General features: G+C 43.0%; 1 protein-coding gene across 1 annotated transcript in view; it reads right to left on the bottom strand.

Annotated features, from left to right (window-relative positions):
- Positions 1-1,094: 1,094 nt before the first annotated feature.
- Positions 1,095-25,744, bottom strand: part of GRB2 (growth factor receptor bound protein 2) — a 68,604-nt gene continuing 43,954 nt past the window's right edge. Inside the window, exons 3-6 of the mRNA XM_061176077.1 lie at positions 11,478-11,575; positions 5,321-5,443; positions 2,392-2,560; positions 1,095-1,635 (exon numbers count right to left, since the gene is read on the bottom strand). Coding sequence (XP_061032060.1) covers positions 1,450-1,635; positions 2,392-2,560; positions 5,321-5,443; positions 11,478-11,575 — 576 coding nt within the window. The 3' untranslated portion in view covers positions 1,095-1,449. The remainder of the gene's footprint in view (positions 1,636-2,391; positions 2,561-5,320; positions 5,444-11,477; positions 11,576-25,744) is intronic.

Raw genomic sequence — 25,744 nt, 5'->3', positions numbered from 1 at the left:
GATGGACAGAAAGAGCTTTGCAACGGACTCAGCCTTCCTATCGTTCCAATCTTCCTTCCAACTGTCACTGCGTCATGGATACACTTCCTTTTCAGGGGGTCGGGTGGAGCAGCTATGAACACAGCCCGCTGTGAATGGAGACATGAAAAACCACCCAGCTGCTTCCTAAATGCGGCCTGAAGCTCACCTGGGCAGCTCAGGTGGGGGACACAAAAGGTGAAAGCCCTGAACAGATACCCCTAGCTTTCAGAGCAAGAAAAATGAAGGGAAAACGCTCATCCTGCCCGCACACCCCACCCCAGTGTAGGAACACGGTAGAACCTGATACAGTTTAAACCTTCCTGCATTTGAAACTTGCTGGCTCCAGAGACTGGTGTCTGGGGGCGTCTGGGGCTACGGAGGGGACAGACAACACCTGAGACCGCAAGGTCAAGGACCCTGGCCCCCCTTTCAGCCAGATCCAGTCAGATGCGGGGAGGGCTGTAACCCGGTCCCACTGTGCCCTGGGGCTCCGGTTCTCTTAACCTCCAGGGGTTACAAATATTAAAGCTGAACCTTAAAGACTCCGGCTGTGCACAGGCAGGACGTCCACACCCTCATCTCACTTGTCTCCTCTTCCCTACCCTGTCCTCCCCTCCCCCAAGGGAAAAAATATTTACACAGAGTAGGAAACAAATTGGCTGTCTTTAACTTATTTTTAAAACAAAACAAATAAAAACCACCACTCATAAGCAACCCTTGAAATAAGGCAGAAGGCACTAAGAAAAACAACATGCTCAGGAACACCATCTGAAAGGGAAACCAATGTGGAAGAGAGACACAGGTTTGGGGCCTGGCTCGCAGGAAGCCCTGAGGGGCGCACCCCCCCCCCCACTCCCATCCAACTCTGACACAACATTCTGGTGGTGGCTGGGGGCTGGCAGGCAGGTTCCCACTTGCCCTCCCTCCTCTGGCAGAAGCTAAAGGGCAAGGGCCGCCCGCTCCCGGCCCGCTCCTGTGTGTGTGCATATAACGCAGGACACAGAAGCGGCTGTTCTTCTTTCTGTCGTCCCGACTAAAACAGACATTTTGCATAGAGAAAATATCAGCCCACGTGGTTTCTTTTCTTTTATTATTGGCATCAGCTAGGACTATATGTGGCATTAAATGTCATGCACTGATGGACAGAAGAGGAAACAGGATGAAAAAAAGGACAAAGGAGGAGGAATAGGAGCAGTGGTGAAAATTTGTAATAAAAACTCTTTTCTTAATTTATAGGTAAGTTTTGGCATTGTTATATCCAACTCCCCCGCCCACCCCCCAGAGTTCCAACCAAAGTGAGAGGGTCACCAGGTGACCCAGCTGGGTATTCTGAGCTCCCTCACAGGCTGCTGATAGAGGCAGCTCATGGGTTTAATTCTTTTGTACGTGTTTAAAATTTTTCGCTTTCTTTAAATAATCTCTTGACTCTTAGACGTTCCGGTTCACGGGGGTGACGTAATTGCGTGGAAACATGCCAGTCTGCCCGTGGCAAGCCCCTTTCCACCAGTTGGGGTCTGAGTTATCCATGACGTGGATAAAGTCTCCCCGACGGAATCCCAGCTCTCCATCCTCTTGGGGATCAAAGTCAAAGAGGGCTTGGACGTACGTCGGTTGCTGCAGAAGAGGGGCAGGGAGAAAACACACATTGCATCCCTGATCGTGGCCAGCCCCTTGTAAGCGGACCGGTGATGGGGAAACTGATGTGTGCCAGCCTTTTCACATTTCCTGAAATAACCCCTCACTTCTCCTCCCCTCTCCACCAATTCTTACAGTTTACTCGAGGTGGGTGTCGTGCAGTCTTCACCAGTGCTCAAAACCACTAGGGTGTCCCCACCGTGGTGGCGGGCTGCACCCCAGCATCAAGCAAAGAGCAGCAGGTACTGCTTCAAGGGGAAAGAACTTCGGAAACAGCCAGTGGGGTTTTGTTTACAATCCCAGATGTGAAAATGGTTTAGTGCCTGTCACTTTATCACTTAGAAAATCCTTAAGGTTTTATACAGTCAGAAGGGTAAAAGCTTGAATAAAATAAGGTGGTATTAACCGTTACATGTGAGAAGGATTTTAAGAATGAGTGTGGACTTCACTCCCTTACAGTACGATTTTCCTCAAAGTTTACTTCCAGGCAAAGAGTATTTGAGGGTGTGTTAAAGACCTTCTTCCAAGAGACACAAGGTAACTAGCAACACAATGCTTCAGAGAAGCAGCCTCTGGAAAAGGCAAAACTATTTTTTGTTTCAAACTTCAAATCTTTAACATGACTTAATAATGAACATAGAAGGTCCAGAAGTAACCTTTTAAAAAAACACCTGCTTGCCTAAGGAGCTATTCTTAATGGCTAAGAATGATCCCAATGTCTCTTACGAGGCTTACCTGTGGCACCTGCTCTATGTCCCGGAGAAATATCTGCTGGTTTCTGGAGACGGATGTAGATCTGTGATAATCTACCAGCTCATTCAAAGAATTGAACTTGACCACCCAGAGGAAATACTTTCCAGCCCCATCTCGGAGCACCTTGAAGTGCTGTACATCATTTCCAAACCTGGGGAGGGGTAGAGGATACACGTGAGAACAGGCCAGAGGGCTCTGTCCCGGCTACCCAGGGGCCACCTGCCCACCAAGGAGGTGTCCTGGAGAACTTGTGTGCTGGCCATGCCCCTCACAGGCTGGGTGCCCAGGACTGTAGCACAACTTGACTTCCTGGCTGGAGAGCACCCTGAGACCCTCCATTAGGATGACAATTACCAGTGACAACAGGAAGAATCCTCGCCAGACAGGGAAACCCTGTCAGTCTGTCTAATTCTGAAGACGTTTGTAAATAAAAAGAAATGTCCTAACCTATAGAACACGCCTGTATGTGCCCTGCACTGTGCCAAATGAAAAACAGAACTGAAATCTTGTGTGACATTTGAAGACTACAAAAGATAAGATAGGAAATAAGGTGAGGAAAGGAGGGATTGGACAACTTCCAACAATTTTCCTGTAACTGGGAAGAGTTTAAAGTCATGTTTTCTACTCAGGGATTTTAGTTCTACTTATGGGGAAAGGATCTCAAAAGCAAAGAACATGCTGGGACAATAAATAAGAGGCCACGCCCCATAAAAGGCTTCTCTACCACCTGGTAAAAAGGCAAATGCTCTCTTTACAATGGCCCAGAAACACAGCATGAGCCTGGCTGAGTGGGAAGGGCCCACCACCGTCGTGCTGTCTGCCTAGAACATCAGCTCAAACAAGGCCCTGCCTGTCCCGCTCTCTGCCGGGTCCTTGAGGTCCACACCAGCGCCCAGCCCTCAGAAGACGCTCTATGAAGATCTGTTAAATGAACGACTAAGAGTCTCTCCTCCCGTCGTTGGTATTAAAGCGTAAATACTTCTTAAAACCAACCCAGCAGGTGGCAGCACTGAGCTTTAAGGAAGCCACTGAGTACAAGTGCGAAGTGCTTAGAAACAGCACTATTTCATGGGAAAACCGGTGGATGAGGAAGAAAGCTTTATGAGGAAGCAGGACATACTGAAATGGCACTTCTGGGCCCATGGGAGCCCACTCCCACAGTGCAACGCAGGTGGCTTCTGAAAGGGGCACAGGGTCCCTAACGGTGAGCTGTTAACTCCCGCAGTTTTTCCATTAGACTCAACACCTTGAAACTCAAGACTGCACACTCGTGAACCTCCTTGGTGCAGGTGCTTGTGTTGTTAGAGGTGGTTATGACATCTGCTTCAAATTTTATTTCTAAAGCAATAAATACACGAACTCTTTAAAGGTTTTATTTGATAAAACGGAATGGTCTGGGAGGTTCCCGACAGCCAGCGCACGAGCACGGGCGGGCAGGCAGCCAGCGCACGGTCATCAGACGACCGAACTCAAACTGCCATGGGGTTTTTGGCCATCATTCAAGGATTAACTGCTTGTACTCCTTGTCCTCCACTGTTCGATTTATACTCAGGTCAGCACAAAACGTTAAGGAAAACAGGCGGAAACACAAGTTAATGAGAAGCGTAAGGACTCTTCCACCTCAAGGTGCTCTCAGCCCACCAGGTCCTCATCTGCAGGTGTTTAATCAAGCACGTCAAAAAGCCACTGTTTCTAAGCATATGGGAGTAAGGGGTGCACGGGAACTCTCTGTACCTTCCACTCAATTTTGCTGTGAACCTAAACCTGCTCTAAAAAAGAAAGTTTAAAAAAAAAAGCCATTGTTAAAAGAGGAAAACTATTAGATCCAGTTTGATTTTTTTCATGTTGGGACTAAAACCTAACTATACTGGAAACGTATCTGAAAGATACTGCAAATGTCACCTGAAACCACCTCCCACATCTTCATTGAGAAAAGAAACACAAAAATTTTAAATTTAAATCTACATTAAAGAAACCCACACTTTAACTGCACATTTGGTCCTAAAATGAAACAAGATACTGAGCTGATTTTTGAAACTGAAAAATCCTTATATCATTTGTAAATGGCAAATAAATTGTTTTACAGCCTTCATTTTAAATGTATACTAAAGTGATCTGAATTTTTAACCTGGTCACCTCTTTGTTACATAAATGATGAAGTGATTTGTAAGATTCCTAGGGGAGGGTTTCCTCTGATAATATATTAACTAGAAATGGAGAGAGTCAAAACACATACGGAAAAATGAAAGTTTGATTCAAAATCCTTACGTCACGGATGGGAAGTGATTAGCTTAGGATCCTCAAAGTTCCAATTTATATTCTCCATGATTCCCAAGGTGGTATAACTCCCTGCCTTCCCCATTCCCTGCATACCAGCTCCATTCCACATTTAAATTTACCACTGGGGAAAGCAAAAACCCCCAAACCCCTGTGGTCACCTTTTAAGTCAGTGTGAGGCCTAGTATGACACTGGTAGATTTCAGCGAGACACCTAGTCAAGGTGCACAAGGCAGCTGACCTGGCGATCAGTTGCTGTCACAGAGCTGTAGGAATCCCACAGAGGGCAGGGGTGCCCGGATGAGGAAAGAGCCGTGTGTGTGGAGAGCACTGCAGAGTGGTGGGGATTGGGGAAAACTGGCAAGTATTTGCTCTCTGAAGCTCAGCTGCTGCTCAGCAACTAAAGACGGTTTTCACACGGGAATCTAAATCCAGTGCTGCTAGAGGTCATTTTTAAGAGGAGCCAGAAATTAGGATTTTAATGTAAATTTTTCTGATTTATAAAATACTGTTTAGGCTAAACCTCTCCCAGTTTGCCACCTTTGGTATGTGTACCCAGACACCTGGCCTCTGGCTTCACAATTTCCATCAGCTGGAGACAGGATTCCAAGCAATCAAAGTAGTAAATACTTACTTGACGGAGAGGGAGAAATCCCCAGGAGCACTCTCGCTCTCTCGGATAAGAAAGGCCCCATCGTGCCGCTGTTTGCTAAGCATTTCTTCTGCCTTGGCTCTGGGGATTTTGCCAAAAAACCACCTAAGGAAGGAAGGCAAGCCAGTCAACATCTGCTTCCCCACAAAGAAACGGGATATCCAGCCTCCGAAATGTGAGTAACAGAACACTCCTCGCTGGAGGAAGGGCCTCCCTCTCTACCCTCCTGTCTCCACATGCCCCATCACGCCTTGAGAGGGGGACCATCTCCCTTCAACTGTCTCCTTCATTCCCCAGTGACTCAAAAGACACAATCGTGGGCCACTTTCTATAGAGGAAGACACTTAAAAATGGGCCTCCTGGGCCAAAGCTCACTGGGCCCCCAACTGACTCATCAGCAAGGCAGCAGGGAAAGCCCAGGCCTATCGATTTGAGCACATGATGAACCATTTAAGGTGACACAGGCCCTTCCTGCAGCCAGTTGATAAGGCAGCAGCCTTGCTACAGTGGGAAGAAGAGAAACTGGGGTAGGAAAGCTGGAAGGTCCAGAAGCTGGAGACAGGGCCACTTCTTGTAACAGCACAAAGGGAAGAGGTTCAGGCTGTGAGGGAGCAGCCTCTGCTAGTAGCTGTGGTTGGCACTCCTCTCAAGGCCACTCTCTGCTGTCACTGCTCAGAGTCTGGTTTTCAGGAACCATTAGAAATGCCATGCTTTACTCTGTGCAGAGGCAGCTAGTTGCAAAATTCCCTTTTTCATTTGGAGTAACTTACAGATTCTTCTGCTCCCAATGCTAATTGACCTTGGTCACAAGAAAAAGTGGGTGAATTCATGGAAAAGGGTAGGAGCAGCTGGGGCTGGGGCTGACCAGGAGGAAGAGGAGGAGAAATCTCCGAAACAGCTTCAAATCACAGGCACCTCACTTCTCACAGAAAAGCCACAACTAATTAGGATAGATGACTGTGAAAACGAGGTTCTCTTTGCAAACCTGTCTTTACTGCGTTATTATTTAAAAAAAGCAACGATGCCACTTGTAACTAATAAAGACCTACTTGCTTCATCAGACTCCATACATGGTAACTAACATGCATTAAATATGCAAACTAGAATAACAAAGATACAAAGAGTCTGTTAAAGTTATAAATCTAACATATATCTATCTTACTTATAAGCAACTGCAAGATGTCTCTGAAATAATACACTATACTAAAATTCAAACAGAAGGATGGGAGCTGCTAGGAAGGATACGTTCAGAAGTTGCCATTAGTAACCTTTAAACATTCCTAAAATCTGCAGCCTTGTATCTTTCTCATTTGAACTAACGTAATGCCAAGACGCTGAGGAGCTGGTACAGCCTATATTCCTGCACCTACAAAGAACTCGAGGGTAAGTCTTCCAGGGCCTGAAAGTAAGGCCCCACAGGAGAAATCATGTAGTAACACAACAGAACTATCTCCCACTAGGAAAGGACAGCTTATAGTGTTGAGATCACGTAAGCACTTTCTGTTTTCATCTGTGCTCTCTGGTTTACATTACAGTGCCCGTGCACTCAGTAGCCATTTGGCCGAGAGGTGGCGAGAAGTTCCTCAACAGTCACATTCTTTCCTCCTAGACACCCCCAAATCTTCCTACCAGGCAGGCATTTTCCTTTTTTAAGGTATAAGTAATGAACATATATTAAAATAGCTTAGTTGTACATGAAGTAAAAATAAAAAGCAAGACTCTTCCCTCAAACTCCCCAGAGGCAGCAACTGTTGGCAGTTAGATGTGTATGTTTGTGGACCTTCCCTTATGGTGCACAAATATATAGATATGGTGGCAGTATTTTCTTGCTCTCAGCTTAAAATTAACTCATTTTTATTTTCAACTAGAAAAAAACCAAAAAAACAAAAACCTGTGGTGAAGCAAAGAACTCTAACTGGAATTTTTACAAAGATTTACTTCGTAAAAAACATCCCTGTTATAAGCACCCAGACTGAAAAATGGAAATTAGTTGGAGACCATTTTATTAAATAAAGACTTCTTTTGTACCTGCTCCCATTTTCACTACACACACTCCCTCCCCCCCTTCCTCCCTCTCGAGAGAGAGGATGTCCCACAACATAAGGGATATGACACTATGAGAAACAGCTATCACTCTCAGTTAAAACATTTAATACCACCATCCTACACTTCCTTAGCATTTTATACTGTTTATAACTTTGATTAACTTCTTTTAATGGTGATATTTACGTGTAACTACATGGCTATGGTCAAACTTCTTAAAATTTTTAAAAATATGGGTTTATACTACAATACAAATAGCAAGGGAGAAAGCTAATGGGAGGAGGCAGCTTATTTTCAATTCAAGTCTTTATTACATCCCATAGGCAACCATCCATATGCATTTAATGTGAAAAGCACATATTTGGATCCACCCTCAGTATATACAACTCATGCTGCAACACTAATGCCAACAATCATTTCGTAGTCTGTGTTTAATTTGTCAGCTCAAATGCTATGTTAGGTCATACTCCATTTTAAACTTCCCTCTTGCTGCCTAACAAAAACTAAAAAAAGGGAAGTAAGGGAGGCTGGGGAGATGGAAGGAGGGGCCTGGTACTCTGTACCCTCCCATAGCTATGAAACCTTCACTGACCCTGAACTTATGGACATCTAGTCACACAGCAGCCCTGTTAACGTGAAACAGGCCTGTGAGGCCCACCACTGCACAGGTACAGGGTGATGGTCTTTTCTGGCAATATGGTTTCCTTTTTCAGAGCTTGGATGGATGAACGCTGCCTGCCTTCCAGCTAGAGTCTGTGAAGAACACCACCATGGGGCCTGGATGCTTCCTGATCAATTATTATTCCAAAGTTCTTTACAGTGGGGAGAGAGGAGCAGGCATGAGAGTGACTCTTCCTAAAAAGCTAATCCATCAATCAGGTCAGTAACTACAACTATCCAAGGAAGGTGGCCTTTCCTATGTTCCCAACAGTCAGATTTGAAATGCCGATGTCACCTGAAACAATCTGAAGAAAAACAAGCATTTAGAGCCACAGGCATTTTATTTAATATAAAAATTACAGTCTGATGTTCTGCTGAATTCCCCTTCAGCCTGGAAATATGAAAATGAAAAGGGGACTTCCCTGGTGGCGCAGAGGTTAAGAATCTGCCTGCCAATGCAAGGGCCACAGGTTCGATCCCTTGTCTGGGAAGATCCCACATGCTGCGGAGCAACTAAGCCCGTGCGCCACAACTACTGAGCCCGAGCGCCCAACTACCGAGCCCATGCACCGCATCTACTGAGCCCACATGCTACTGAAGCCCACTTGCCTAGAGCCCGTGCTCCGCAACAAGAGAAGCCACCGCAATGAGAAGCCCGCGCGCAGCAACGAAGACCCAACGCAGCCCCCCCGCCAAAAAAAAGGAAAAATGAAAAGGAACTTAAGTTGATTTTGTTATCACTGGATCTAATGCTGAAGTCAGTGAACTATGGCCCTCAGCCTAAATCTTTCCAGTTTTGCTGTGACCCACAATCTAAGACTATTTAAAAAATTTTTAAAGGATTGTTTTAAAAAATTCAACCGAAGAAGTATATGTGACATGACAGAGACTGCACATGGCCCACAAGGCTTAAAATATTTATTATCTGGCCCTTTACAGAAAAGGTTTAGCCAATCCTTGATCTATTCTGAGGACGGATTGTAGGAATAGATGTGCACAAATTTTTGGCTTGTGTGGACCGAGGTAGAATGCACTATGTGACTCCCAGTAACCACTATCCAACTGCTTCTCCCCACGGGGTGTACTCCGTGATGCTGTCCACGAAAAGCCCACACAGCCCCCAAAGCAAATATGGACACTAAGTGGCCACAAGAATGCAAAACTGTGCTTAGTACACTTCCCGGGAATCTGTAATAATATCATGCTCATCTTTCGTAGTTTCTTGGATATCACTGCTTGTGCCCGCATTTTAGTAACCTGGGCATGGCTGTGTGTTAATAACAGCCAATCTAACATCACAGGGACCTCAAATGAGGGACATTATCAATCCACTGACCAGGGGCCACAAATCTTTTCCACGTACGCCTCTGAAGATTTAATACTTCTGGCTTTTATTATCATGAACAAATTGGTCCCAGCCTTTGTACAAGAATTTGCATCTGAGTATCAATTCAAAACTACTTACTGAGCTACTATATGCAGAGGCAAGGCACAAGTTACAAGGGAGTATGAAAGCAGAAGACATAAATTCTTCAAGGAGTCTAATATCTTTTTTAGGGGAGGGCGGGAGAGATCAAACTCACATAGTTACAAAGATACACGATAGTACAAGTTCCAAACAAAAACTAGAAAAATATACTTTACAGTTAGACTGGTTTTCTCCTTTTAAATCATTCAATGAAACATTCAGTGAGCCATTATAAGGTGCCTAGTTCTTCTTGAAGTGTAAGAAGTTTCCTTGAGGACCTCACAGGTTCTTCATTATAGAAACTTCTGCATAGGTATCTTCCTATTACCAAACTGCAGGGTAACCCAATCTCTCTCCAGGCTTCCTGGATGTGCTCTCCCAAAGAACTTCCCATTAACTACACGGACATTTTATTACACCATAATGTAACTACAGAACCTAACTTCCCAGCACCTAGCACAGTCTCTGCACATAGTGTGCAAGAGTTCAGCGACCAAAACGTGAACCCAACAGACAGTTTTAGGGTGAAGCTCCTGAATCATCTGTTTTGTTTTATAGAGGCAAATCATTTTAGAACAGATTCAGTTCATAAGGTAGCATTTGGCTCAGGTTTAGTTGCTAGTGGTGGTTACCTCTAAAAGGGGTACATGTATGGGGAGAAACTCACCTTGCTCTATAGTTTTCTACACTGTGAATCTTTTATAATGAGAACTCCATTCATAAATCAGGAGCTTGGGATAAACATACACACACTGCCATATATAAGATAACCAACAAGGGAACTCTACTCAATATTCTGTGATAACCTATATGAGAAAAGAATCTAACACAATATTGTAAATCAACTATATGCCAATAAAATTAAAATATTTTAAAAAATGAGAACTATATTAGTTTAATTTATTAATTCATAAGTTAGTGGTTTTGAAATAAAAATACTGGAAGCTTTCCTAATTTGCAGCACAAAGAGGAATGAACTAGACCGTTGTCAAGGCCCTTTTGAGCTCTACGGCATTCAGTTCTATGTAAGATGACGTAAAAGCTGTGTAAGATAAGATGTGGTTAAGATCTTTGCTCCAGTACTTGGGGGAAGAGAAATGACAGGGACACATCAGAACAGTGACAATGAGGGAGAGGGACAAATGGGCTGCTACTCGAGGTGGGGCAGTCATCTAAAAGTCTTATTTACCATTTTGTGTTATAACAAGTAGATAAAGAGGATCTACCATTTCTTCGTGTTTCAGTGGCATTCTAGTCTGAGCATTAAATGCTTCAGTTCTCCCTGACATACTCACAAGAAAATGACTGCTTTTGAGGGAGGAGCAGAGACAATAAAAGAGGTGGTGGGTAAGGGTGGGAGGAAAGTGGTCTGTAAGGGCTCCCAGCACCCCACCATGTCATATATCAACAATAAACGGTTCTGGAATTAAAAATTTTTTTTCTCACTGCTCTCAGCAGCCTGGAGTAGGAGAGCACTTTGTTTTCTCTGAAGTGGGAACACTAAAATGGAGGGGTAGGGCAGTGATTATAGTGTACATTTACCAAGAACCAATTATATGCCAAGTATTGTGCTCTGGTGATACCAAGATTATTAAGATATGGTCCCACAGGAATATCAAACGTGTCAATACAAAACCACGTGATAAATACCCTTTCTAAAACTCAAAAAATGCAGAATTATGAAACACATCTGGCACAAAGGGCTTCACAGAAAAAGAATTATGGACCTGCGTAACTGTTGTTTTATCATTTGAAGATCACTGACAGTTATCTAAAACATACACTACTATTGACTATTATGCTCTCATTATATACTCTTACTAACATGGAAAAATCAACGTGCTTTGTTAATTCCCTGAGAAGACAGAATAGAAAGTATGACATCCATCCCAATGATCTCAATTTTAAAAACATCGTTTGAACAAGCAGACGGGTCTGACCCTGGAGGGTCAGCAGAGCCCAACTTACGGATGTGGTTTCATTTCTATGTAATTCTTGGGGATGAAGCCGTCTTTCCCATTGAGCTCTGCCTTGTACCAGTTCTGATCACATTCTTCATTCAAAACCTGAAAAGAATTAAGACAAGGAAAAGAAAGCAATCATTTCCTTTTCACTCTTAAGTGGGTAGCCATGAAGACGATTATGTTGCCTTTTAGGTTTGTTTGTAAAAGGTGTTATTTGGAGTATTATCAGTTACATGGATGCAAAACTTCTTGTAATTTTCAAAACAACCAGCATTATGTCAACTCTGATACTTAAAAAGAAAAAGGAATTGTGTCTGGAAATGAGAATTCAGGTTCCCAAACATCTAGCATTAAAACCTCAGTAGAAAAGCAGAGGGAGGGAAAAATAAAAGATGAGTTTCTGTGAGGAGATTTCTGGAAAACAGCAAACACTGACACTGGAGAATAAAGGGAGAGAGTAGGTATAACCACACAACAACTGGGTAGCAACAGAGACAGCCTGAAGACCTCTCCAGGGATCTTCAAGCTAATTTCCAGAATCACAGAGATCCAATCTTGGGATTTCCTCATGCTGTCTCTAGGTTATCCCAAGTATGGGTCAGCCACCCTCCCGCTGCTACCTGCATGCACAGCCGTGTGCCCTTGTGTGGGAAAACCGTATTTTAATGAAAAAGCACGGTAAGTCCTACTTACTTCTCTTACCCTCAAGGGCCACGATGTGTCCGAGTTAGAGAATGCTAGAAGCACACCAATGGGCCCCATTCAGGGGGAGGCCCAGAGACCACACAACTGAGCCACTGCATTCTGCAAAGTGAAAACAGCCTACCCAAGGTTACAGGCTAATGAATCCCATGAAGATTTTCAGAACTCAAACAAGTGTGCTCTCCAATACTGACTTGTATGGATAGGCTAGGCCAAGATACTATCATCTGCAGAGTATTAAAGGGAGCAAAATACGGACTTCCCTGGCGGTCCAGTGGTTAGGACTCCACACTTCCACTGCAGGGGGCATGGGTTCGATCCCTGGTCAGGGAGCTAAGATCCCGCATGCCACATGGTGCGGCCAAAAAAAAAGGGGGGGTGGGCAGAATAGATCTAGGCATAGTATAAAAGCCACCCTTTGAATTCCAGATTTCTAACAAAAGGCAAAGGGTATAGGACATTTTAAAAAGTAACTTAAAAGAGAAAATAGAAATGTGAGCCCAACTCCAAAATGGCGAACACAGGAAAATGTTGATGGACTAGTACAGTGGTGGTAAATCTACACTACGGAGCAAAATTCTAAAAGGAAGTTGGTAAAATTCTTTACCAAATTATTTACTCGTGATGCTGAAAAATGCTGTACTCATTGCCAAATTAGAACGTGGTCTGCTTGATGTATATGTATTGACATTTCAAAGTGAGATACAACTTTGGAAAGGGTAGATAAGACTGATAGATACCAACAAATAGCTAAGCTGCACTAATGATGCCTCCCAGTGAATTCACTTCTGAAAAGAGGCTATGCCCTGAAGAGTTTTACAAAGCTGGTGCCTATTTGTGATGCTGGCTAACCTCGGGCCCTCAGTGTCAGTCACTGAGTTTACATGTGCACAAGATAAGGTAACAAGCTACTGCTAAATCCCATCAGCCTCAGTGATGAAAACTTTTTTCTTTTCATCAATTTTCCCTTAAAAAATTTTTTTTATTTATTAAATACTGAGATGATATAAACTAATATATGTAAAATACACTTATAATTTTAAAATCTGCATTTCAAAAACTGTACTGTGGCCAGAAAAGTTATTCTGTTGCTAGACAATTATAAAGCACACCCGCACACCAAGGACGAAGGTCTGAGAGGGACAGGGCTCTTAAGGCACTCCCTGCCACAATGACATCAACGTCCGTCCCTAAGCACCAAGGTGAACCCACCAGCATCACAGAAGATTCAACAGCAAAAGAGCAAAGGAGCTTTAGGCCAGGATTTTGTTGTCTACCAAAAAGAAGGGCTGGAAGAAAAATGTGGTCTAGTAATTATCTTATAAAGCATTATGGACCATTTAGACACGAAAACAGAATAAGGTAATCACTTGGAAAAGGCCAGTTTTAATTTGTGACCAATAACCTTGCAGAAAAGGTTCTACATGCCAGGAGTTCTTAGAACCAACCGCATGTTCTTCTTCTTTTTTCAAAAATTTATCTTATTTATTTTTTTTTGGCTGCATTGGGTCTTCGTTGCTGTGAGCAGGCTTTCTCTAGTTGTGGTAAGCGGGGGCTAACTCTTCGTTGCGGTGCGCAGGCTTCTCACTGCGGTGGCTTCTCGTTGCGGAGCATGGGCTCTAGGCGCGCAGGCTTCAGTAGTTGTGGCTCGCAGGCTCTAGAGTGCAGGTTCAGTAGTTGTGGCGCACAGACTTAGTTGCTCTGTGGCATGTGGGATCTTCCCGGACCAGGGCTCGAACCCATGTCCCCAGCATTGGCAGGCAGGTTCTTAACCACTGCGCCACCAGGGAAGCCCTGCACGTTCTTCTTGTCACCTTCGTTAGGACAGAGGCAAACCTCCCCCTAAAAAAATGCCCCCCAACAATAAAAGAAACTCCAGGGCAACTCCCAGATTTGGCACCATTTTAGAACTATGGTTTTCTGCAGAACAATATTAATACTTGGTGTTTGTATGCTTTTCTCCCCAAGAAGGTAGGGAAATATGGAACTAATACGTTTAGATGATGATGATGATGATGAATACTGGCCGGGTGGCTTGTGGGATCTCAGTTCCCCAACCAGGGATTGAACCCCAGCCACGGCAGTGAAAGCCCAGAATCCTAACCACTAGGCCACCAGGGAACTCCCCAATGCTTAGATTATTTTTAATGTAATGTCAGAATACATGGGAGGCTAAAATTTTGGTTCTCTGGAATATTCTAGTATCTAGAATATCACTTTGCCAGAAAGCCAAGGTGTGGCTGTGCATGCCTCTAAATCTCTTTACTCGATAATTTAAGAAAAGATTGGTTCTGTGGGAGACAAAGCACAGGAGAAAGAGTGCTTGCTAAGCCTGGGCCACCTGGGATCAGGTTTTTCTACCCAGCTGGTACATCAGCTTTCACATGCAAGCCCTGAAAGCCCAGGATGGCATAGTTTAAGAGTTAAAAATTACGTTTTATTCAAATGCTTAAAACAGCAAAGGGCACAAATTGACATAAGTGAATCTAAAGTAGAGCAGGGAAGGGCACCAGAACCAGATGTGGATGAGTTTGCACCTACAGAGACTGTACTGAATTTGCTATGGCTTTAGATGAAAGTTCACATCCTTCACAAGTAAGTTGTTAAAGCCCCATCAGAGTTCTGAGAAAGAGGAAACTGCTCCTATCACCACTTCCCCGGAACACAGGCAACTTACCATTCGCTCATTCATTACCTCTTAACAAATAGATGGTTGAGTTCGACCACCAAATTTTCATTCAGTTTTGAAAATTCCAAGGAATGTTTTTAGCTGTTACCCCACAGCTGCATGTTCTATGCCAACCCTCATATTCCCTCGAGTTATGACTCTGTAGCCATCAAAACACTTTGGTTTAACGGAAGCAGACTGATCAAGAGATGAGATTATGAAAGGAGGAAGAGACAAGTTTCAGTGAAGTTTTTATTTGTTCTTTTTCTGGTTGCAGAAAGACTGAAAATAATGTTAGAGCCACAATCAGGAAGAAACCTAAAAGATAAAGAATGATGTGAGGTTTACACGGGAGAATTAAAACTATTCCAGTCGATGGAAGGTACACAATGGGTGCTTTTGAGCTGTCGCTAATGTTAAACTTCTTGACCTGCAAGCTGGGTGTATTCAGTTTGTGAAAATTCACTGAACTGTGCACTTACGATATGTAACTTTTCTACACGTGTATCATACTTCAACTGAAAGAAGTATTTCAGTCAAGAGAACACAGTAATATTATGGTCCAATTTACATGTAAGAAACACACACCAGGGCCTCATATGCCTCCGGTACAAACTTTTCACACCGAAAATACATAGTGGAGCAGAAAACAACACAACGAGGCTTCAGAAACCCCCACCATGATAGTTTGCCATCACTAACCTATGAAAAAAATTCCCAGAAGTAAAACTTTCTTCACTACGGACAACTCAGAGCATTCCACATGTTCTACTTTTCTACATTATATAATTTGGTAACTTTATTCACTGCTGCCACCACCCCACCCCCAATGAGACCATTCTAAAGGCAATGCAAATTTCCATCTTTACTAATACCAATTTAAAGGTTTCCAAATAGTTTAAAAAAGAAGAAAGAGGGAATTCCCTGGTGGTCCAGTGGTTAGGACTCTGCGCTTCCACTACAGGGGGCACGGGTTCGATCCCTGGTCGGGGAACTAAGATGCCACAAGCCGCTGGGTGTGGCCAAAACAAAATAAAAATATCTATCTACTTTAAAAAAAAAAAAAAAAAAGCAGAAGAAAGAAAAAAAAGCCAGAGCTCAAAGATTTAGGGCTCAGACCCCTTCGGATGCACCTGATCTGGTAGGATTCAAGAGGCGAATAAACACATGGGTTCAAATTCCAATTTCACCAACAATGAACTATGTGACCTTGGGCAAACGGCCATTTTCTAAGTTTTGGTTTCCCATCTATAAAGTGGTGATAATACCTACCTCTCAGGGTTACTGAGGGGGTTAAATGAGAAAATGAGCAGCATAGCTCAGTACAGAGCTACCGTCCAGCTGTTGTAGTGGACACATTTACTTCACAATAATTACTCTGCCTTACACATTTAGCAGTATTAGATCTAACAAAACACGGCAATCCTGGGGGCTGAGTTTTACCAAATTAGGTATCTTTGATGTAATGCTGCCCATGGGTACCAAGAGCACACGTATTAACAGAGAACTGGGATTCTTGTTTTATTGTGGAAACACAGAGTACAAAACTTCTGTGCTTACTTCAAAAAAAATTTCAAATGCTGAGTTCAAGGATTACAGTAGGTAATGCCCTTCCCTGTCCCTTCCATACAAATCCTGGGAGACAAGAACTGCACTTAATTTTCTATACAAATTACAGAAAAAAAAAAAAAAAGTGTCTTTTAGGAAAATGGTAGATAAGAATTTTGTTTATAGACTGCTGTATTTTGAAATATGGGGGTATTTTCTTGCCTGAACATATGCAGTCATCTGTAAATAAACAAAACAAAACAAAAAGAAGAAGAAGGAATCATGATTTAAAAAAAAAAAAAAAAAGCTGGGCAGTTCCCAAACAGTAGTCCCATCAAAGCTTTCAACATACATTCTAATTCTAACAGCTTGCACAGGGTTCAACAATTCTTCGGGGAAAAATTATTCAAAGTTTTATAGCGTTTGTGAAGCAATTTATAAGAAAGAGCATTTGTGCATAAAAGATAGGAACAATTACATATTTAAGCTCTTCCACCACATAAAAAACAAAAATACCACTTACAGCTGGTTCCTGCTTTACAGAAATTCTACATAAGCCAGTGAGTTTCCCCAGCTCTTTAAAGATCAATCAATCCCACACAAGCAACACTGAAATACTGCCAGGACTTGAAGACAAATTTAAAGAATTATGGTGACCCTACCACATAATTTCAAGTTCTTAGAATAGGGAAGGAAAACACACACACACACACACACACACACCCACACCCACATAATTTCAAGTTCTTAGAATAGGGAAGGAAAACACACACACACACACACACACGCACACAGAGTGGCTTTTTAAAGACTTTAACCCCTAAGAAAAATTCTATAGGGCCCTGGCTAGGGTAACACTACTGGGAGAGCCATTTAAAATCAGTTCTCTTCAGTTGCCTGTTACATATTTTATTAGAATGCTCTTCAACTTCTCAGACTCCCTTAGTATGGATTACTGCCTCGGCCTCAAACTACACTGATTCATTCCTAACACTTTAAATAAGTGCTCTACAATCACCACCTCCATCTGTTAAAGTTTTTGCTCAACATGAAAAACATCTTGGCTATGCTGCTTGCTCTACTGTGTGCCAAAGCATGAAAAACACCCACACTGTAGATGAGTTACTCCAAATTTATGTAATGGTATCAAATCAAGGGGGTATTTTTACCTTATGGTGATGAACTCTTTCAACAAAAGTATAATATCTGTGCCATGAAATGTGTTTTTAGTTCCCTTTGAAATGGGTATTTCCAGAAGATTCATTTCTTTGGGGATCAAGGAGCCCTAAATCAATTTTTTACATCATTTTCCTTTTAAGAAAGGATTCTATTTACCAAACTAAAGAAATCCAAAGGGCATTTGTTGGTCAAGTTTACCTTCTGACCACTAGTGACACACGCTAGGTTTTGCCCTCTAAACAATTTCAAAAGGAAAAGAAAGAAAAAGAGGGAGGAAGGGAGAGGAAAGAAAACCTCCAAACTCCCAAACTTTCTATTGGTAAAAATCACTCATCACTTATATACTGCCATTTGAATACAAACCAGTTACACCCCAGGAACAGTGCCTTTTTCCCCGTTGCCTGAGAGGCTCTCGCTACCTTCTCTAAACAGCTGCTATCAATGGGGATCAGTTTGAAAGGGAAACACAGCTGGATCAAGAGGCCAAGCCTACCCCCCACCCTGCCCTGCCGCCTCCCAAAAGGTCCAGGTTTCATAGTTTAAGGTTGTCCTGGTTTGACCTCAATCTATTTAGTGCTCTGAATCAGTTCAAACACCACTGTTTTTCTGTTAAAAAGTCTTAAGTAGCCTTCTATGGATCCAAATTATTCTTAGTTTGGCATTCCACTTTTCATAATTTGGCCATCACCTACTTTCAGCTCTTCCCACCCACTACTTCTCTAAACGAACCCTTCAGTTCAGTCAGGCTAGTCAACTCAGCGACCTCTAAACACATTGTACTGCGTCTCTCATGCTTCCTCTCTTCCTCATCTACTCACATCTCGTCTACCACTGCTTTGTACTGTGTACTGGAATGCTTTGGTCCTCTCCTAAACTTGACTGCAAGCGCCCTAAAGCTGGCTCCATGCCACTTCTCATCGGTATTCTCCATGGTTCTCAGAATAGCATCTAGCATATTTTGAGGAACTGATTGGTATATGGGGGCTTTGTTCTAAGTAATGCATACAGGATCACAAAGCTAGCTGGGTCTAGGGACAACAGAAGGAGCACCACACATTATACATTACCATCAAATTCCTTGGTGAAAATAATAACATCTTAAATAGACCCTGGAAAGAAGACTGACTGTCATGAATTTGTTCCCCCCAAGGAGAGGCAAAATAAAGGAAGTAATAGAATGAGGCAATCAGTCTTCCTGTACCTTAAGCATCACTGCCAAAAAACTTCTATAGGGAGCACCTCAAAACGGGGTACCACAAATCTTTTCCACAACACTACCTGCTTCTACTTTCTCCAAGATAAAAAAGTGTAAGGGTGGGGTGGGTAGGCAGGGAAGGGAAATTTCAGTATGAAATTTAGAAAATATGCATTGGGTGGATTAGGGAGGGAAGAGCTGTAGCTCTGGGTCTATACACGTGTCCCGACTCACAGCTCTCAGCGTGGGGGCACTTCCTGGAATGTTAAGATGCCTGGTTCAGCCTGCATGTCTGACTAGTGACTTACTTTTGCAGAGTGTTAATTTTATAGCTACAACTCCTCCACCAAAAGCTTTACAAAGGACAGCATGAAGACCTTCACCTTTTTTATTCTTCTGAATGGCAGCCAAGTTGATGTAGAAAGAAAAATGATCTCTCTCTCTCTCTCTCTCTCTCTCACACTCACACACACACACACACACACAACTGATTATATTAAGAGTTCAGGACCACTCACGCATTTTTTAAAATGGAAGACTTCCTTTATAATGTTCATATATGTAGCAAGATGAACAATTAAGACTAACCAAATTATTATTATAAGAATAATTGTAAGAATAACCAAAACAGGATATTTTTCTTTCTCTGAGAAATATTTTAGTGTTCAAAAAACGAATTAGAGGGACTTCCCTCACCTACCAATGCAGGGGGTGCGGGCTCAATCCCTGGTCGGGGAGCGAAGATCCCACATGCCTTGCGGCCAAAAAATCAAAACATAAAACAGAAGCAATATTGTAACAAATTCAATAGACTTTAAAAATGGTCCACGTCAAAAAAAATCTTAAAAACAACAACAACAAAACAACGAATCAGACACTTATCAACCTTTCCAGGTTCAGCTGTCATTAAGAAAGGTTTCTCATGACATTTTAACAAAACAGGAAGGTTGTTCACACTTATGTAGCTATTACTCCACCCAGATGAACCTGGAGGCAGTGAAACCTAAATGCACAGGCAGTACCCCAAAATAAACTCTTTATACCAAAGGGGTACCAAGAGTTTCCATTCAAAATAACTGTCTTCTGTGCCTTGTGTCTTGTGGAAGACGCACTACTTTAGCGTAGCTGACTGCTCAACAGAAGAGCGAAATGCTCTCAAAAGTGTCAGAATTTCAACTGCAGGGACTTGGGGCAGTTGGGCGTAGGGGATGGGCAGAGACAAAGATAAATATGAGGGAGTTTCAAGAGAGAAAATTCTGCACATTTGAAAAACTCAGCAATCATGTGACAGCCTGTACCAGGCAAGCACTCTGCAACAAGAGTGCAAAGCCCTGAGCTAGGTGAGCTTAGGATACAATGGCCACCCTTCCCTCCCCAGGGAGCTTAGAGTCTATCTAGTAAACTGCTAGTTGCAACACAGTGTGACGGATGCCAGGAGTGGGGGAATTACAGGTACTGTGGCAAATGTCCATTCAACAGAAAATATCTGCGTGCCAAACACCGAAGGGAAAGACCTAAGTCCAGCTTAGGGGATACAGGAAAACTTCCTGGGGGAAGTGTGAGCTAGGTTATATTCTTCCTATCCCCCCTGCCCCCTGGTTATATCCTTTGTTTCCATCTTTAGTTCTGCTCAGCTTGTATAGAACTTTGAGTAGAAGGAACATGACCGACTTCCCAACTTGCTATCAAGCAAATGGAGGGACGGATGGTTTCCTTGGCCACACTTGGCAGCCATTAACTAAAAGATTGGTTAAGTTTCCTTAAGTTGAAAAGTAAAACCTTTACTAATGGTATCAGAACTCCTAACTGGAAATAACCAAAATAATCAGAAACTATGGCTAATTCTTTACTTTAACAATATATATTTAGCTACTCTCCTTGTTCATTAACAGAAGGCTTTCAATTTTAGGTTAAATTCTACAACCCTCTCCTCAAAAAAACCAAACTAAATAAAAAACAAACAAAGCCTCCTAAGCCAGGGGAACAGCAGTTACCTGTTTTCTGATGATAGGCAAACCTGCTCACATTCATCAGCTCCACCCTCTAAGATCTAACTCACTTCCTGTTGCTTCAGCAAATAAAACAAAACAGGAGCTCCCAAAAAAGCCCTCCTCCGCCCCAAAATTAATGACAACAAAGGTTATTAAGTTTAACTTAGGCCTTATTGATTCAAGATGTGAACTAAATAGGGTCAACTGATTTAGTCATTCCGTGACCCAAAGCCACCTCACAGAATTTAACAGAAAAAAAGGCATCAGTCACTCAGCTAATCACTGGCAACTGCATAAAGATCTATGGCTCTTAAAAAGGAACGAAACTGGGTCATTTGTAGAGACGTGGATGGACCTAGAGACTGTCATACAGAGTGAAGTAAGTCAGAAAGACAAAAACAAATATCGTATATTAACGCATATATGTGGAATCTAGAAAACTGGTACAGATGAACTGGTTTGCAAGGCAGAAATAGAGACACAGACGTAGAGAACAAACGTATGGACACCAAGGGGGGAAAGTGTGGGGGGTGGGGTGGTGGTGGGGGGATGACTTGGGAGATTGGGATTGACATGTATACACTAATATGTATAAAATAGATGACTGATAAGAACCTGCTGTATTAAAAAAAAAAAAAAAAGATCTATGGCTCTGAAACACTCGAGGCTAGGGGGTCTTTACACCTAGAATGCTACCATTCTGAACTAAAAAAAACCCTAGTTCCAAAATTTTCTGAAGCAGCTAATCTAGCTCCATGGCAGGAGAGTCTGTAACCACATGACAGACAGAGGGACTTGGGTGCAGTGGTAATTCCCCACCCCATTCCCAGGGTGGAGGTGAATGCAGGCAATTAAACAGGTTAAGTACAATACTAAACTGAAAATGTGGATTCATGTTAGGTTAAGCACAGGGTTAGGGAGCGGAAAAGAGAGGGACCTACCCTAGTTGGGAGTGAGGGGGAATGTGGTCAGAGAGTAACATCTGAGGGGACACCCAGAGGATCTCCTATAAGCGGTCTAGGCAGAAGGTTCTAGTGTGCAAATTAGGAAGTTCAAACGGGTATGCTAAGGATGATAATTAGAAGTCACTGAAGAGTGACATTCAGGTGTGCATTTTTCAAACATTCCAATGTTTGCACTGTGAGAATGAAGTGCAGGGAAGACCAGGCGGGAACAACTACAGCCGCCAGCGCTTGGACTGCAGTGGGAAAGTGTGGTGGAGGGAAGGAGACAGATTCAAGATACTTTTCCGAGGTGGAATCAAAAGAGCTTGGTGGAGGAATGCCCCATAAAAGTGATTCAAACTACCACCAGGGCGCTCTCTCTCTCTCTGAGCCCGCCCACATGTCTATCCACACGTACTCTTTTTCCTTCTGATAAACATTTTAACTTGTTTCACTTAAAAAAAAAAAAAAAAAAAAAAAAAAGCTTGGTGGGCAGATGTGACTCGGTGGCCTCCCTCTTGGCCACCAATTTTTTTCCTGAAAAGCACTTTAGAAAAACAGCTATATAGAGCTGCTGGCAAATTTCCCTCTTTTAAAGCCACTGTGAGTAAAAAGCATAATTGTAAAAGGTAGATGGTACCCCCGTGCCTCTCCAGATTCAGTTGACATTCTCCTCTGCCCTTCTGTGCCCTCCACTTGTATGGACCACAACAGCAGGCTCTTCTACAGGCTTCCCAGCTCCCCAGTGGAGAGGCCGCAGAAGGCAGCTTCCTGTCTGGGGCTTCTGTGGACAGTCTTAGACCTGCAACTGAAAGTCTCAGCCTTCTTGACTCAGTCCTTTCCTCCTCCAGGTTCTGGTAACACCTCCCCTTTCCTTTGCCCCACTGTCTTCTGCAGGCCTCAAGATGGGAACTCGGTTACTAGCTCTGGGCACTGTACCATCCCCTGTGGTTTCTAGAGAAACCCTGCCCACACCTTGTAAATAGTCTCATTAATAAAATCTCCTCAAATTAGCCAGTTTAAATGTGTCATGTGTTTCCTACCAGGACCCTGACTGAAATTCCCCTCAAATCAGTTCTATCCATCCTTTGGAACTCACTGAGGAGATATTTCATTATACAAAGTGACATTTGTTATGAGGCAAACAGATCACAGGAAGTATCCAAATTCTACCAACAACTTGGGAGAAGAAAACTGTAAAACAGCCTTGAGGTCCACCATCTTAAGCAGCCAAATAGTTCTGTTTACTATTAAAACAGTTACAGGGAATTGAGAAAGGTGGTGGAATATGAAAATCTAGGATCTGTAATCTGGTCATCACTAGGCTGTCCTGATGAGTTACCGTTGCTGTCCTCTTCGAATTGCACTTCAGTTAATGTTTGAGTGTCTACTACACTGAAAGCTTTGTGCTAGGAAGTTGCAACGGGATTTAAAGGGGGGGTGGTGGGGGCTGAAAGACACAGTCCCTACCCTCAGAAGTGTTTACAGCTAAGGGAATTATGTATGTAAATAATGAGGGAACAAGTAAGAAGTGGGATAATGGAAACCGCTGATTTTGAGTTGAATATGGAATTCACAGCTACATGTTTCCAAGTGAGCTGCTTAGTTGATACAGAAAACTCAATTCATGTCTGGAGAAATGAGAAAAGGGGCAACTTCCAAGAGTCCAGGAATACAGCAAGAACCTAAAGGCAGAGCAACTCAGAGTATGTAAAAGGGTGTGGTAAACAAGGCCATCTTCCCTTTTATATTTTAAAATGGGGTTCAAAAAAAGAGAGAGTTGCTGTTAAGTCACACTTTACTTACTGTCCTCCTCCAGGCTACACACTGCCCTTCTGCGATATGGAGCTGTCACATGTTTAAGTGACAAACAGTAATTATAGACACTGTGGATGGCTGGATGTGGCTCAGTCAAGCGGAGCCACTTCCTACAGGTACTCACCATGGCGATGCTACTCCACTGCAGGAAAACTACTGCCTAACACGTAAGACGAGTCACCCTCCTTGCTGTCTCCTCCACTGTGCTCAAGTGCCACCAGGAAGGCTGAAGTCTTACAGCCCAGAAATCTTCAAGGACGGGATATCATGTGGTCATGACTGGAATAACTAGATCAAGTGGCCTATTCCAGTCTTCTGTTTCTATCACTCAGAGATCTCACAGACCTCCCCCTTCCTCTTCTTTTTGGATGATCACAGTGGCAAAGATAAAAACAAGTTAATATTCATTCAGTGATGGTGGCTGGATGGTACTGGTGGGAGTATAAAAAGGTGTATGGTTTTACTGAAAGCAATTTGGCCATATGTATCAAAGATCTGAATTTTCATACCTATTAACCCAGTAAAACCCAGCCATTCTTAGGACTCTATCCTAATAAAATAATCAAAGATGTACTATATTAAGACTCAGGGAGTAGACAAGTATGAGTGTCCATTTTGAGTCAACGTCTGTGCTAGGTCCTGCGGATACCACAATAAGTAAATGATCCTCACTTACAAGGAGCTGATAGTAGGGAAGGGAATGTAATTATAACTTCAGGTATAATACGTTACGATGAAAAGTTCAGAGTGCTCTGTATGAGAGCACACCTTGGGGAGACCTAATCGAACTATGCAGACTTGTGTCAAGGAAAGCTCACCTGGGCAGTAACATTTCAACCAGAAACCCTGAGTATGAGTAGGTCTTAGCCAGGTTTGGGGGTGGGAATGGAGGACACAAATGAGAGCAAGGAGAAATATTCCAAGCAGAGAGAAGAGTGTAAGTAGAGGCTCTTGGGTGAAAAGGGGTTTAGCACAGTGTAGAACTGAAATGACAAATCCAAGGGAGTTCTGTGAAAAGCAGAGCCTTGGAGGCTAGAGAGAAAGGGAACTGGGCCAGACTGTGCAGGGCTCTGGCCCTGAAGGGTAGAATAAGGATTCTGGGAAACCATGGACTGAATTTGCTCTTTAATATGACGATTCCGGTTTCTGCGTGATACAAAGATCTGAGAGGGATGAAAGTGGCAGCAGGAAGACCACTTAATTAAGGGGCTACTGCAGTAAGCCAGGCCAGAGGAGAGGGACATTTGGACTAGGGTGGGGGGAGTTTGACTGTTTTGAAAAGACTCTAAAATGAACATTAAAAAACCCATACACATTAAAGACTCTAAATTTACTCCTCCACCCTCTGTTTGCAGGAACAGGGAACAGATATCAAATTTTAAGCCACATCACTGGTTTCTCAAGGTCACATAATTTAAAACTTAAAGTTTACTCTCCACCATAAATAAAAAGAAAGTGTATAAAAGAGATAATCCCAAGGCTCCCCTGGTGGCGCAGGGGTTAAGAATCTGCCTGCCAATGCGGGGGACATGGGTTCGAGCCCTGGTCTGCGAAGATCCCACATACTGCAGAGCAACTAAGCTCGTGCACCACAACTACTGAGCCTGCGCTCTAAACCCCGCAAGCCACAACTACTGAAGCCCGTGCGCCTAGAGCCCGTGCTCCACAACAAGAGAAGCCACCGCAATGAGAAGCCTGTGCACTGCAACGAAGAGTAGCCCCCGCTCGCTACAGCTAGAGAAAGCTGGCGCGCAGCAACAAAGACCCAATGCAGCCAAAAATAAATAAAATTAAAAAATAAATTTATAAAAGATATAATCCCTCAGTTGTGCTGAGGTGATGTTTTAATTGCTATATAATTAAAAATCTACACAAAACTGACATTACTTTTTCAAACAACCAATTCAAATAACTATAATTTGCAATGTTTAGAATCTATGAAAATACTCAATTTGAACTAGTATACCCTGACATATGCTTACTCACATATTAAACTTTCTCTACTTCCAAACGTGACCCCAAATATGGACATTTTCATCAGGAAAACAGACATCAGAATTCAGGATGTGACAACTTTTTCTAGGCACCTCTCTAACGGAACTGGAGACAAACATAGCTGTTGTTAACAGACAGGCTAAACTAACTACCCCTCTTTTACCATTGGAAGGGAGGCCTGTCTAGTAATTAACCAGCTTTCATGGCCTCCTTCAGGCAGCTGCAGGGCTC

This window comes from Eubalaena glacialis, chromosome 19 (genome assembly GCF_028564815.1).
Source record: "Eubalaena glacialis isolate mEubGla1 chromosome 19, mEubGla1.1.hap2.+ XY, whole genome shotgun sequence".
In the NCBI taxonomy this organism is placed as follows: Eukaryota; Metazoa; Chordata; class Mammalia; order Artiodactyla; family Balaenidae; genus Eubalaena; species Eubalaena glacialis.
Note: the sequence above shows the minus strand (reverse complement) of the source record. Positions and strands in the feature narration are given on the sequence as shown.